Source organism: Cardiocondyla obscurior, linkage group LG01 (genome assembly GCF_019399895.1).
Source record: "Cardiocondyla obscurior isolate alpha-2009 linkage group LG01, Cobs3.1, whole genome shotgun sequence".
Lineage (NCBI taxonomy): Eukaryota > Metazoa > Arthropoda > Insecta > Hymenoptera > Formicidae > Cardiocondyla > Cardiocondyla obscurior.
Window position 1 is genome coordinate 10,627,794 of NC_091864.1, and position 15,091 is coordinate 10,642,884.

Here is a 15,091-nt window from a genome sequence, read left to right on the forward strand (position 1 = left end):
CGCTCGATCTGGATTCGGATTAATGCAACGTCCGCGCGTTATCTTAAACGTAACCCGTACTTCGTTTTATATCACTCATGTGTTCTAAACGCTCCCGCGTGCCACAAATTCAGAGCTTATTTAAAGACAATATTGATTATTTTATTATCTTTTCGAGACGTCCAGAATAGTTTGTAGCCGTGAAATTTCCATGCTGTACGAGCAATATTTAATACAAAAAGATTCGATATATTTGTACGTATGGCGGTAAGTTTTGGATGAAATTTGCAAAGGACGAGGATTTGAAATCCCGGATGCGGTCCGATTCGAACTCTCGCTCCGCGCTCAGGGACTCGAACGAAATCTTTCTAGCGCATAATATTCCCCGAGAAATTACTTAGGCGTCACCTGTCCCCTCGCTTGAAATATGCTCGCGTAAAACTGCGGAGGTCGCGGGATCCGGCCGTGCATTATGCAGACAGGTAACATGAGAGGAGGAGACGGCGGCGCGGCGGGCGCACGAGCCAGAAGAGCTGGCCATCCCGTGTCGTGCGCGTATATTCGCCAAGCATGACACGTGTATTTATGCGACATGACTGGGGAATACTGGCGCCTGCTGGCTGCCGTGCAGCCGTGGGACATTCCGACACAGCGTCTCACATTTTCGTCCTGGCGACGTAATGCTCGTTCGTACGTCGTAATGAGGGACCCGCGCGGAAGGAAAATGACGAGAAACGACGATCCCCCTTCCCTTCGAACATTCCTGTATTGCAATTAACATGCCACGTTATTGAGATCGCTACCTTCACGTTGCACAATTTTTTCTTTTACTACTTAATTGCCAACAAAATTTTTTTTGAATATTTAAAATAAAACATAATAAGAATTCTTTTTTTTTTTTAATTTGTTATGCTTTTTTTTTTAACTTTTTTTTTTTAAACTTGTGTTAATAACTTTGCAGTTTCTAAATTCGCAGACATGAACGTTATTATAACTTTGGTTTTTTATTTTTTTTTATACGTTTGCACTTTAAGCGTATTAGCATTATTAGCGTTAGTTCCTGAAAGATATGCTTGAGAAGTTTTATTCCCAATTGGAATATTGTCACGGGCGACCATCCGTCTCGATTACAACGGTGAGATTTCTCTCGGCTCTTGTCGTTCTCCGGTACTCGAGATGTCAGCGGCACTTCCGTCAGTGTGGCGTATATGGCGCATTATGCATCGCCGCGTGCATAGCCGGCCTGCACCTGAGGCTCGCACGAGCGGCTTTAACGTTCGACGCGTCTACCGCGTTTACGGCGCCGACTGTGGAGATAGAAACGTCGATTGCCTCGATAATGCCGGAGAAAACGCGCACTCTCGACCGACCATTATCGGGACGTTTTCTCGCGAGATATTGGGCGTATGTACGTGCGAGCACAGCATGCATGTGAGAGGCGACGTTCCATGTCTATCACGGCGTGCTCCGCGAACGTGCGCGGATCTCGTGTGAAAATCTTACGTCCGTACGTACGCAAGCAACATCGTCCGTGGCCAATTACGGTAACATTACACGTCGTAATCCCGGCTGGGAATTAAATGAAAAACCTCATCATTATTCTTTTTAACAACTCGGTCCACTTGCGAATGCCGGCCTCTCGTACGTGCTGCGCGGCGGGAACGATCGCGTGTCTTTCTCTCCCGGGCCGTTTGGAAAACTTAACAAAATTAATCGTCGACAGAGTTCCCCGGGAAATCTCTCGCGAAGGTATCCTTCTTCCGGGCTTCCGCGGCAATTATCCATCCTAATTGCCGTGCCATTCTCATAAATCGCGAAGGGGCCGTTGTCGGGGCCTGACGAACGCTCGCCGAGGATAGCAATCACGCTGGACGATAACCGATCATTATAGTCAGGACCGCGTTTGAACGCGAATGTCCGTCAACACGCTCGAGCATGCCGAGGCGGAAGGAGTCCCCATACGTCATCCTTCGACGCTGAAAAGAGGCGCTCCTCCTCTCGGCGAGGCTTAAGAGATTCTCTTCTTTCGCGAAGACGGGCTTCTTCGTCGTTTTCGCGGGGCTGGGTCCGTGTGTCCGCCACGCCGCTGAGACCCCAGATATGACGCGACGTGAATTGCAACTTCGTAACAGGATCCTCCTGCCGCGTGACGTACGGGAAAGCGGATGTGCTCGCGGGGATGGACTACTTAAACGTTATCATCCTGGGTGGCTTACCCGCGCGCTCGCTTGCATTTGCGCTCGGAAACAAAACTGGCATTGTCCGTCAGACGGCAGATTTGCCGTATCGAACGAGACACTTATCTCAAGGCACTTCTTTTTTTTTTTTTTTTTTTTTTTTTTTTTTCTTCAAACGGAAATGCGAAATACGAGAAAATATTTCTGTGGCATCGTCTTCTGCCGGCTGTAACGATAGCCGAGTTTAATACCGCGTTTTTATCTATTCGTTACATTTATTGAGGAGTTACTTTAAAACGTCTAGCGGCATTATTATTATTATTTTTTTTTTTGAGGTTTCTTTTTTTCTTCTTTTGCGTGGCGCACATTATCGTTCTACTACTGAGTGATTTTAGTGCCGAACTTTCCCAAGGAACAGGTAATTCGAGATAACTCGGATTAAAGCCGCCGTCCTCGAATTTTATTGCAGGTTTCCTCGGAGTATCGCCGCGTGACGAGCGACTATTTGAGATATCGAATGGTCCGCGTGAATACGACGTCGTCTAGTTTGACGATGATGTTAAACGAAAGTGTGGGTGCGCAGACGACGTTCGCTGTTGTACAGTATCACGTATTCTAGAAACGTATAAATTTATACGACACGGGTATTCGTGCGCGCGGATATATCGTATCTCATCGAGCCGGCCGCGGCCGTCCTCTCACTCGCGTGTGCACCTAGTGTCCCATAAATTTATGCAGCCTAGAGGATCCTGACGTTAGCAGTGCCGGTAGGATAAATCAATCGGGCGAGAGTGCCGCGCGAGAGCGCGCGCGCGCGCCACGATAGAGGACTATAATAAAATTAAGAACAATTAATCACGACGACGTAGCTCATTACTCAAGATATCCAATTCTCGTTTATACTCGCCGATCCAAGTATAATTGGCCGCGTGCGCTCTCTCTCTCTCTCTCTCTCTCTTTCTCTCTCTCTCTCTCTCTTTCTCTTTCTCTTTTTCTTCATCGGTGTCTTCTTTCGTGCCTCTCGCGCGTCAAGTCGGAGAAAACGCGAGACGGGACTTCCGCCATTGACCCGCGATGTGCCTCGTCAGTTTTAATAGGTTACAATGACCCTTGAAATTTCTGTTTGCAGGCGGCCAAAATGACAGCCGGCCGCGGATATTCTCCCCTAGAATGGACTACGACGAGTGGACACCTTTGGGCCGCGGTGATCCTCTGAAGAACAACCCGACTTTTGATTACGTGCCACCGGTTCTTGACAGGGTACAATATTGGCTGGATTCTCAGCAGCACACGACGGAGCCGTCGTCGAAGCGCGACATTCTCGTTCTGGGTGTGACCGCGAAGAAAACCAGCCCGAAAATACCTGAGCAGTTTCTCAAGTTCGTGGATGGTCCGAAATTCACGCGAACTGGCAATCAAGATTCGACTTCGTACAGAAATGACTTCACCGGTAGTACCGGTGCCGAGCCGCCCAAGATCGTGCGCACGACCAGCTTTCGAAACGGCCTAATCGATTACAGAAATCAGAACAGACTGCAGTCGTTGCCGGCCGGCTACTATCCGAATCCGTATTACAGCCAAAAAATAAAACCGTACACCATGATGATGCCGCCGCCGATGATTCAGAAGGCGGAGACGTCCACCAATTTTAACATCGGCGTATCCAAGGACAAGATAATCGGTTACCCGGACACATCATCGGCGTTTAGCACACAGACGGAGGAAGGTCCTATTCTGCAGGATACTCAATATTACGAAACGCCGTCAAAAGATTATGGACGTTATTCCCCCGTGCCATCGAGACCGTACTCTACTTCGAAAGCACCACCGAGTAAGATCGAGACAATCAAGAGCGTATACGTACCGTCCGCGTCGCAGAGCACGAAGTTTAAATACGAGGCAACTACCGCACCGTCCGTATCTTTTGAAAAGTCAAATTTAATATATCAATCGACGCAAACTCTGTCTGGCGGATGGCTCGGTAACAACGGGCCCACTTCATCTTCCACGGTATTTTCTCAGGACGCCAACCAAATCGCGTGGACTTCAGATTACTCCAAAGATCATTACGAGATCGATCATCATACCGCGGCCTCGTCGAATCACGAAGTCGTCGTCAGCCAAAACGCAAACATCATCGTGGATGCTAATAAAAACGAGAACGAGGAAGTAATCATAGGTCAAAAGGAAACCAGCACTGAAGCGACGTCTTCGACGACGGAAAGCGTCGCGCAAACCTCCACTTCTTCCACGACGACCACAGATTCAAGCGAGCAGCAAGAAGAAATTGCGACCGAGACGCAATCCTCGCAAAAGATGCATATCGTTGTCGCTAATTCACCGTCCACTATCACGGATCTGCAGTCGCACAAGGCGAAGAAGGGTCCGGTCGCTGTGGTAATGCCGACGAATTATGTCGAGAAGAATTTCTCTGCGAATCCCTCCGAGCCACCCACGACAATGCATAACAATGCTTGGGAGAATCCCACCACGTTTGAGATGACGAAGGTGACTCATCAAACGTCCAAATCTCAGTCGCAGCCGATAAGAAATGCGATAACAAGTTTGCCACTTTTGCCGGAGGATTATTCGTCCTCGTCTTCCGTGCCGAACAGAATAATACCGCCCTCGCAATTAACTCATCAGTCTCTACATCCGCCATCCGTTCCGGTAATGCCATCCAGACACGTAGACGGCAACTCGCACATGTTTGTCCCTCCGCAAGCAGCCTCTCAATCTATGATGCGTCCGCAAGCCCGACCGAACACTATGATGCATTTCATCGGCAGCATGCGTCCCGGCTTTCGGCCGTCCTCGCCAGTATCGATGTCTCATATGTCGCCGCCCATGGCGCACATGCATTCGCCCCCCATGAATAATATGATGCTACCTAACATGGAAGCGCAACGACTACCTCAACCGTTCCCCGTGACGTTTACCAGTCCACCATCGCCGTCAACTTTCAGCACGCAGATTCCCGGAGTAGATGAGCAACTGATCGATCATCGGCCGTCCAAATTAGCCGCGACAACTACTTCGCCGTTGTTCACATCGACGATTTCGTCCACTGTAGAGTATACGTCTACCATGGACACCGTGGATCACGGCAGCACAAAGCCCGATCAGTCGTCTCTGGTGAAAATTCTCAACGCTGAAGAAATTCCAAAGATGAAGACGATGATTGCGCCGTCGTCGACGACTCCGCCGCGAACCACGACTCCTCCAAGTCTAACCACCGATCCGATTTTCTCTCATTACAAGCAACCAGCTAAGCCACTTCGTGGCCCGATGTATCTCATCATTCAAGGTCATTCGAAAGTGAAGACTTATAAACCGACGGTGAATAAGCACGGCGTGCCCGTGGAGAACAACGAGATCGCGGAGAGCGCGACCGAACGACAGCTGTCCAAGCTGGAGCAGTTAATTCGCGAAAACACGAAGAACGGCGCCGTTGATTTGGCCGCCGAGAAGAGAAAACTGGAAGAGAAGGCGCGTGCCGAAAAGCACGCATCTTCACGTCAAGAAAGTCTTATGAGCCTGATCGAGAGCGGCTTGAGCGGCTTCACCGTGTCACCGACAACGGAAGCGGAGGACGAACGTCGCGTGTCAAATTCGGTTACGAGCATCGAGATCAATTAAAGATTCGTCGTTCGCGACGTCTCCTCTGTAGGAGAAACAAGCTCGACAAGCAGATGACGGCAACCGGGTACTCACACGTGGGAGTCTTTGTTGCACGTTAGCGAAAAAGGCAGCCACTTTCAGTAGGGATGAAATTTTCTTAGGAGCAAGGTCGATTTATTCGTTGCTTACACGCGGTTTTACCGTAAGTCGTTGGGGGAAAATCGATGGCCGAATGTCGAATGGGAACACGAGAGGTTTCATGACTGACCCTCGCAGCATCCTTTTTCAGTAGGGAGCTACTTGGGAGATACGTATAACTACAACACGCTGATAAATGAGGTGTCAAAACATTATTTATTTTATTTATTTGCCATTCCGTGATATTGAGTGCCTCTATAATATTCTTTATCACCGGACAGTTGAAACGAATTTACGTATTTATAGATGTGCAGATAACAGATATGCGTTATCGTTATACGGAGGCAAGTCTACAGTAAGCGGATATACAGATGTATGTTTGTATGAATTATTTATTTAAATTATCGAAATAATTCTGTGCTTGATCACGCTCATTACGTGTGATTATAATAATTGTTTTATTTCAGCGCACACGTCACGATCGTAAATAATTTAATTTCCAGGTTCAATTAATTTAATTTATTATTTATTTTACTTAATATATAGGTTATTTATTTTATTTTATTTTATTTTGCTACTCACGCGCGTTGTGAAGGTGCATAAAAATCTTGCGTTACAGCTGCAAAACTGTAATCGTGCAGTAATTGAAATCCGAAGCAATTAGCGGCGCGAATTAACGATGTCCCCTTTTTTACTTTTACATTAATGGCCGGTCGTGCGCGCTGCACAGGACAGCCGCACGAATACGTGAGCATATTCCATATGCCGAGATTCTTCGGATAATCTACGTTTGATCTTTTTCTTTTTGTTTCCCGGAGAAAGGATCATCTCCAAATTTCTTGCTCGATCACGCTACGGTGACAAACTCGTCATTATTTTTCCTTGTGTGGCTTTTGGAAAAATTGATTTCGCATCTTCGCAATCATCACTCCAACGTTCGTTGCATTAGCTCGAAATCGATGGGTTGCATTTCATGGTAGCAAACTCTCGCTGTCGTCAGGTAGACTCGATCAGACAGTTCTCTTCATGTCCTGCCACGCTTTCGTCCACGATGAGAAAAGCGTGCCAATTTCATATGTGCCAGTATACATAATTACATTATATGATATATATATATATCATGTGTATATATATATACACATATATAAATGTGTATATATATATACACGCGCACACTCATACACATTTACACGCAGACGCACATAGCCTCTCACGTCTTACACAGTTGTGCGGAATAAGCGATCGCTCAATAATTCCGATCGCGCCACGATTCCGATCGCGCATTCGACCCGCTTGCGTTCTCAACGACAGTTATCGCGATCGCGAATGCGGCGAGTGTACGAATTGGAATTCGCGTTTCACTCGCTGTTTTATGGCGTCACTCGATTCGCGTACGCGCTTTCTTCCGCAATCTAAATATCGGACAAACTCGTTTTACCATTATCGCGGTGCGATATCATTGCGGAACCTCTGCCTACATAGTTATCAATGAGGGCGTAAAGCCGCATCTCAGATCGACTCTGGACCGGTCTGCGATTTAATTGCACCGCAAACGCGAAGCTTAAGATCGTGTGATGTACGCATGCAATTATATTATTTTTCGTATAATACGTAGCTGAACAAAAGAGACGCAAATTGTCTCGAAATCAGCTCTCTTGGACTTTATTTGTTGTTTTTTTATCGTAATTTTATAGCATTTGGCAAAAATTATTTTAAAAAATCCGTATCTCTAAATAAAATGCAATAACGTCAAAATAAATACTGCTGAAAAATTATGCGATTTTTTTCACTGATTGCCAATAAACGTCTCGATACGAGAGCAGATACTTTATCCGTCTTTCGCTGGAGAAAGCTCGCAGCTTCTAAGACATCTCGCACGTGTATGACGTCGATGTAATTTATAGATTCGCGAACATTAAGAATAGGTTTCTCTTTAGTATCATATTTATCGCGGTAGATACAGAAATCGAAGGTGGAAAGTCGCTCGAACAAATTCAGTCCGTCTCGCATCTACTTTTTTTTTTTTTTTTAGTTTACGCTTTATGTTTGTATCAGAACTTTCCGTCCTCAATTTCGTTTACTCACTACGATCTACTTATTTATCGCGGAAACATCGTCGCTCGGCGAACAAAATTCGTCTGTTTGTCGCAGGTTGGCTGCGAATAGCCGGCGGCAAAATTTCTCGATTCTCGTCGTTCTCACATAGATATCTCCACGCTGAAATCTCTATTTCACTCCCCGGGCAGATTCCTCGTCGAACAATGAATTACACGAGGCATAAAAACGGCCGAACTCTCGGTCGCGTGAAAGAGAGAATGGCGACGACTTCTCCTCGTTTTCCCGGTTTCTCTACGGGCTTGGAAAAGGGATTTTCAACGGCCTTCGATTCGAGGTTTCCGCTAAATGTTCCGTAAAACATCCCCCGTATATCTTTAAGCGCTGCGAAACTCACATTAACACTAGTCTTACATTTTACCAGTTACCAAACATATCGCGTACGTACTAACAACTCACAGACTATATCACGACTCCCTTGATGCTCGTAGCGATCGTAATTAGGCGTAGTCGAAGTTACGCGTACTCACATGCAATATATATATATATATATATACTCACGCACATATATATAATACATAGGCATATACATATATATTACACGTATACGGTGTATTTATTTATATATAAAAATAAATTATATGTATATTCGCGACAATGTAAGCGCGCTCGGCGCGCGACATCGCGATCACCCTCTTACGCATTTCGGCGTTACGTTTGTACGCGGGCACGGCGTGCATTAAGTTTACGTACGATAAATTGTACCTGATGGTCACGCACGCGTTCTGTTGATTCTTCTGTTTTATTAATAAAGCATCTTATTATTGACCCATGGATTCCTTTGACCCGCCGATCCCATCATTACATCATCGCCGTTCTATCAAGTACGAACAAAACCAACTGCACTTCTTTAGAGAAAAAAAAAGAAAGAAAGAAAACGTTGAGACGTTTAATTATGTTTAATGTATAGTGTCGATTATCTTAAAACTTTCAGTTGTTTTCTCTAGTTTAACGAACGAATGTATGTGAGTATGGTATTGTGGGTGCACAACGCGTTGCATACAGTCACAATTACAATCAGAATAACGGGACGTGTACATTCGTCAAAGGAATCCGGCATAGACTAATACGCGACGCGTTCGAGATCGGCTGTGACGACTGATGAAGTTATATCCCTCGGTAACGATCTTACGGTACAACGGAAAATCGTAAATTTCGGTATGGTCCGACGAGCTTGTAGGTACGACGCACTCATTAGGAACGCTGTTAAAATCGGTCGTTAAAATCCTAACAAATCAATTCTTTGTATTCTGCACTCGGACGAGACACCGAATGCAGAAAAAAATATGCCTTGCATCGAGAAACTGTTAATTGTATAATTAAAAAATGGCGTAATTTGTGTTGAAAATTTATTATTTTTGCAAAGGCAATAGGAGAGAAGCGAAGATGGCAGATGTAATATCCCGACGTTCGTACCCAATAACCGTGAATGCTCGCGAAATATTGCGGGAAACGTAATATTTAGATCGACATGTAAATATAATTGGCAATTGAACGGTATCAGCAATTAATGGATAGCTTTTTACGTGATAAAGCACGCACGATGCAACCCATATAAACTCGCTTCGCTCGTTTATCTCGATTATCCTTAATTGAAGCGGTCAAACTGGTACACGAGAATGACAAATTTTCCGAGCGCGGATTGATTGCGTTTGCAGTTTCGCGCAGTGTTTGTGATTCCGTAAATTCTGCTATTATTAGCTATCCCGCTGGGTCCGATTTATGATACTAGGCTCACTCAATACTACAATTTAATGCAGATTTGATGAAAGTAACTCTCTTTAATTTGAAATATTTTCCTAGAGTATAAGATAAATTGGTGGAATAAATTTTGCGATTCATTTATTAAACGTGATGTAATTTGTCGGCGAGCTAACGTTCTATCACACAGAGCTGCACGGATTGCAGGGTAAATATCACCAACGTATGCATAGAGTAAATATTACTTTCTACCTTATTCGCAATGCATGCCATCGCATACAACACTTCGATAACGTTTCAGAGAAATTATAATCGAAAAGCTCGCATATAAAAAAATTTATCGAACACATATAATTTTCGAGTTAGCTGAAAAAACTGGCTGCGTGTGTGTGTATGTTTGCGTAGACGTATAGGGAAGGAACTTGAAAGGAAGTAAAATCCTGGGAAGTATCGTGTGACGACGGAATAATTATAAGGTAATATGTAATTCGCTCTTTATTAAATATACGTTTTATTATTCGCTGCCGTTTAAGTAGGCATTCGCGAAATGGTGAAATTACAAAAAGAATCGGACTGAGGCCGGTGACGAATGGGCACAGGTCTGCCCGAACGAGGTCTCGGGGACTAGTAAGTGGGAGTGCATCAAAAGCACAAATTTAAAGTTAATTTATAGCGTAATTTAGTTTCAATGTCAGCGGCATAAATCTCGTGCTGGATAAGGGCCTTGGGCCCCGAGAGGAGCCGTGTTTCGCTTCGGGGGCAGAAAAAAAGTCGGCGAGATAAAGCAAGGCGAGGGCCGATAAATTCGCTTTTTTATTGTCAGAGTTTCGAAACCAGGAAATTTGGATTGATTGAAATCGCTCTTTTATACTCGATAATGAAGTTCTCATCTCTCGTTCTCGTCCCTTGTCAGTTTTTTTTCTTTTTTTTTCTTTTTTTTTTCTTGACCGCCACGATTACTGTGCAACATCTGCAGCTGTCGCTTGCATTCTATTCTTTTTATAATCGATTATAATTAATTTTTAATGACGCTATTTCGCTTATTCTAGAAGTGAATATAAGATAAATTGACTTAAATTGAAAATTAACTTAAACTATCTGAATTATGTCAAATCTTGAAGAAGGATAACATTAATATTTCGCTGTTTAACTTTTTCAGCAAAATCCAGCGAATCTGTCGACTCATATTAAATAGATTATACCAAATATGTTTCGTCGCTATAAATTATATCCACATTAAGCTTCTCTGCAAGCAACTGTAATACCCATCTGTACTCTGCCTCTAATATCCCTACTTAAACTATAATATATATGAAATAGTCCCGGGAAAGAGAGATAGAGATAGACTGAGAAAGAGAGAGAGAGAGAGAGAGAAAGGGAAAGTCAATAATTTGTAACCGATATGATAACAAGACTTATTATCCCTCAGAATATCGATTCTTTCTTCGCGACCTCTCCTTCTTTACACTCTATAATGAAAAGTGAAATACTAAATGTCTTAAACGCCGCCACAATGTCCAGTTTAAGAATTCAGCAGCATGCTTACACGCGTTACCGGTTAAGTAATCGTTAAAATTAATCATAAACGTAAGCGGTTTAGGATTTGTACGCAGAGTTGTTTTCGTTTCTAAAGTAACGCGCGGGGATTCGAGCAGATATAACCTCCGCTCCGAGATTAATCGATAAAGCTTTGAAAGAGGGTGTTTCCTGTCAGGTTGAAAAATTGCGTGATTAACGAGAAAAATGTTCCCGCAACAAAGTTCTTCGCCGAAAGGGACAGAAGGCCACGGCATTGGTATCTCGTCCTCTCTGTCACCGTTCCTCTCTTCCGGTTTTCGCGCATTAATATTTTAAGCTATTCCGGAGCGGACGAAGCGAACGATCGTTTAACGTACAGTGGCGACTTCCAAAGCTGCGGAATATCGTTCGTTCTGACCTAGGTTTTGCCGCCCGCCGTCGGTTTTCTACGATCGAAAGTGACTCTCGCGGTGGAAATAAAGCATTTTCTATTCACTCGTTATTTATTTCTATTTAAAGAGAGAATTTAAAGAAAACTGACGTCTGCCTTTCTCCCAGACTTTAACGCATTATGGTTGTCCATCAACGTATTAAATCTTGGCAACGCGTATCGTTCTCGTCGGAAATGACGTCTCGTGACATCCGCGACTTAGAGTGCCGACAGAACAAAGTTGCAGTAAAATTGCGCAGCGAAGAAAGAGAGGAGGAACGGGAGAAGGAAGACGAAAGAAAAGTTCATGGAGGACGGAACCGCTATCTTGTTTCTCTTATGCTCTTTACTTTCTTTCTCTTCTCTATCTCTCTCTTTCTCTCCTTTGCCTTCTCTCGCAATCTCTCACGGGCTTTTTCCGACGAGCTCACGCCTCGGGATCTGGTTCCCTTGCGCATAAGCCCGCCATTACGGTGGCCAACCGCCGTGGTGGAGAGCGCGAATTAAAGACTCTTTCGAGGTCATCGGGCAATTCTACTTTTTATCCGTTTTTCGCTTAAAACGCAACTCCGAGTTTAGACGACGACGACGACTAATGATCGAACTTAATCCGCTTTACGCTCAAGCCGGCATAAAATAATCATTCGCGGGGCTAGAGAATGCTTTCTTTATATCAGCGAGTAGCATAAAAATTAATTTAAAATTAAAAAAAAAAAACTTTGTAATCGCCTTTAATCTCTTTCTGTTCTTCGATGTGTAATACGTTTAAACCTTAGAAAAACATGCATTTCAGACTTCTATCGCGATGAATGCTACTTTAGAGGAATGTACTTGCGCGTACGTATGTGTATAAATCACGTCTATAATTTTACCGGAAATGTGAAAGTCAGCACGTCGCGTACTCGCGGGAATAATCGACAGGGAGTGCATATTGTAACGTGGTTGGCCGGTAAAAAGCTCCGTTCTCGACGTGCAAATTGTATTAAGATTTTTTCTTTTTTTTTTTTTTTTTTTTTTTTTTTTGAGGTCAAACGCGAGCACAATGTTGCAAAGGAGCCCCTTTACCGTTTTTGCAGTGTCGTCGTCGATCTTCGTGTCGCAGACATTGCATACGTAAGACCCGTTCAGACCATTAAAAGCGCCAATCTTGTTCGTTTTCGACGTGGGGATCGTTACACGAGCCTCGCTTCGACGGGGACTATAACAATAACAACAATAAATACCTGGCTACATCGTCGTTCTCGCGCGCGATTTTTTACACGCCCGACGAAGAAGTCCTTTGGCGCAATGAAAAATGATGGGGTTCATCCAGGACAAGGGCTTTGCGCGGTGCAGTTTATCCAATGTTGCGATACCGAATGCGTATGGATAATGCTTCAACAGCGAGAAAGCGATACGAGCTCGCCTTATTTGTTCGCAAAAGATTTATTTTGATAAAAAAAAAAAAAGAAAAAAAATTAACGATCTTTTTACAGTAATAAATCGTTTATTTAAATAAATTTTATTATTTAATCACGTTAAAAAGAGAAAAAGAGAGTATATGTGTATTTTGTCGAGACTGCATGGCGCTCGGACTCCTTGTAATAATTAATATTCAAAATTTGGTCTTTTATTTCGAATTTCCCGCATGGGGAGACGCATTTTAGATACCCTGTACTTGTAGTAATTTGCCAATATAATCTCGCATCGGTCTCCTCTCGTCGTTGATTATTTGCGAGCGGGTTATACGCGTTTCGTGGTTGTTCGGTACCTTAATCGGTACCCCGAATCGATATTAACAGATTGATTGCCATGGCTATCAGGTTCGGACAAGTTGTTTCGCCCTTTTTGCGGGTCGACGGCCTTCGCATGATGTGGGCCGCGTCACCCGTATATATAAAAGTAATATTGTATGCGCTGTCTGGAATGCGCATCGGGCAGCTTAATGAGAAAATTTGCGGAAAAGGCCCAGGACATTCGTAGGCTCGTCTAAGGTTTTCTGAGACCCGAGGGAAAGCGAGAAAAGGTTGAATTTCCATTACTTTTATTATTTTGCCTGTAGTCGCGGAATATAAAAAAATTAATTTAATAAATTTGAATGTGGTATGATTGTTAATGTCGATTTAATCGGTATGATTAATCGCCGTCTCTAATTTTTTTTTTTTTTTTTGTTATCAGTGCATAGTAATCTGTCACTCGTTGCTCGTGCGAAATTTCACTTGCGCAGAAAAATGTAGCTATAGGCTTGCGGCGCATCCAACTGAAGAAAGATGTTTAAAAGAGGATGTTGGACGTGAGAAAAAGTCACGGTTTTGGTGCGTCGACAGGTAGATAAGGGACCGCTGGATGGAAAGGTCATACTTGCCGACCTTAATGAAAGTTAAACCTGGCGATGGTGTGTGTTCACGCCATTACCATACCGTTATCGGTCGCCGCGTAGGCTTTAAAGCTGAACGAGTCAATGACGAGCGTGAGAGAAATTCACTATCACATTATCGATAACTTATTGACGCGCGAATTTGTCCAGCCACTTTTCCGTTTAACAATGAAATTAATTACCTTCGACGGTCTTATCTCCGCGCGTTAAAGTATTTTCTCGCGGTTATATGAAATATTTCAATTAACAAATGTACCGGTTTGACGGTTAAATAAAATTTACGATTATGAACGCGCGTTCGAACAATAAGTTCTCTGACCGTTAACATATAAATTATGAAAAGTTTCAGTCGTCGCTGGCCAGATAAAGAGCTAAGCCTCTTAGTATAAAAAATTCTAGCTATCTCAATAAATTTGCAGACTTTATATTAAACATGCGTTTTATATCGCTGCACCGGTCGATATATATTCAACAAAGAAACGAATTTTCCATCTGCCGCGAGCACCTACCTCGATTCATGAGAATCGATCGGGCTGATTAAATCTAGAGAGCGTTATATTTATTTCTAGGCGATTCGGAGGAAAAAGTCGTCCGGCCATTTGCGGTCGAGCGAATGCGCCGGCTGCATCCTGTTGTACTTCCATCTATCCAAAGCGCACCCTCTCCTAACTTTTTACGAACGCTCTCCTAAGTAACATCGTCCGCAATGCATCACCCGTGCCGTGACGTCATTAATCAAGCCCAGCTATACGTCGTTCCAATCGGCGACGCGGCGGGTTCGGGAACTTAAAGTCGGGCTTATGTCTCGCTCTTTTGTCTTGCTAAAATAGCAAAATTGATCACCAGGCGCGCGAGTCCAATCTGGAGCGTGGCGGTCGTCTGCGGGAAGTGCGCAGACCTCATTGCACTATTCGGGAAACTAGAAACCACCGGCAAAAACTAACCCAATATCGGTGCCCTCGTACCATCTCGCCCCGTGAACCGGGCGTACGGGTAACCCACGCTTCCGCAGTGCAAACGTGTCCTTTCCATCCGGCGGCCCGCCGTCCCGATTCC

General features: G+C 44.2%; 1 protein-coding gene and 1 long non-coding RNA gene across 3 annotated transcripts in view; both read left to right on the forward strand.

Annotated features, from left to right (window-relative positions):
- LOC139104230 (mucin-2) overlaps positions 1-8,798 on the forward strand; it is a 36,968-nt gene extending 28,170 nt beyond the window's left edge. For both annotated transcript variants that reach the window (XM_070659599.1, XM_070659590.1), the window contains one exon: positions 3,286-8,798. In XM_070659599.1, the coding sequence (XP_070515700.1) occupies positions 3,286-5,795 (2,510 nt within the window). In that variant the 3' untranslated portion in view covers positions 5,796-8,798. The remainder of the gene's footprint in view (positions 1-3,285) is intronic.
- Positions 1-15,091, forward strand: part of LOC139104435 (uncharacterized) — a 102,367-nt gene that overhangs the window by 41,742 nt on the left and 45,534 nt on the right. The window lies entirely within an intron of this gene.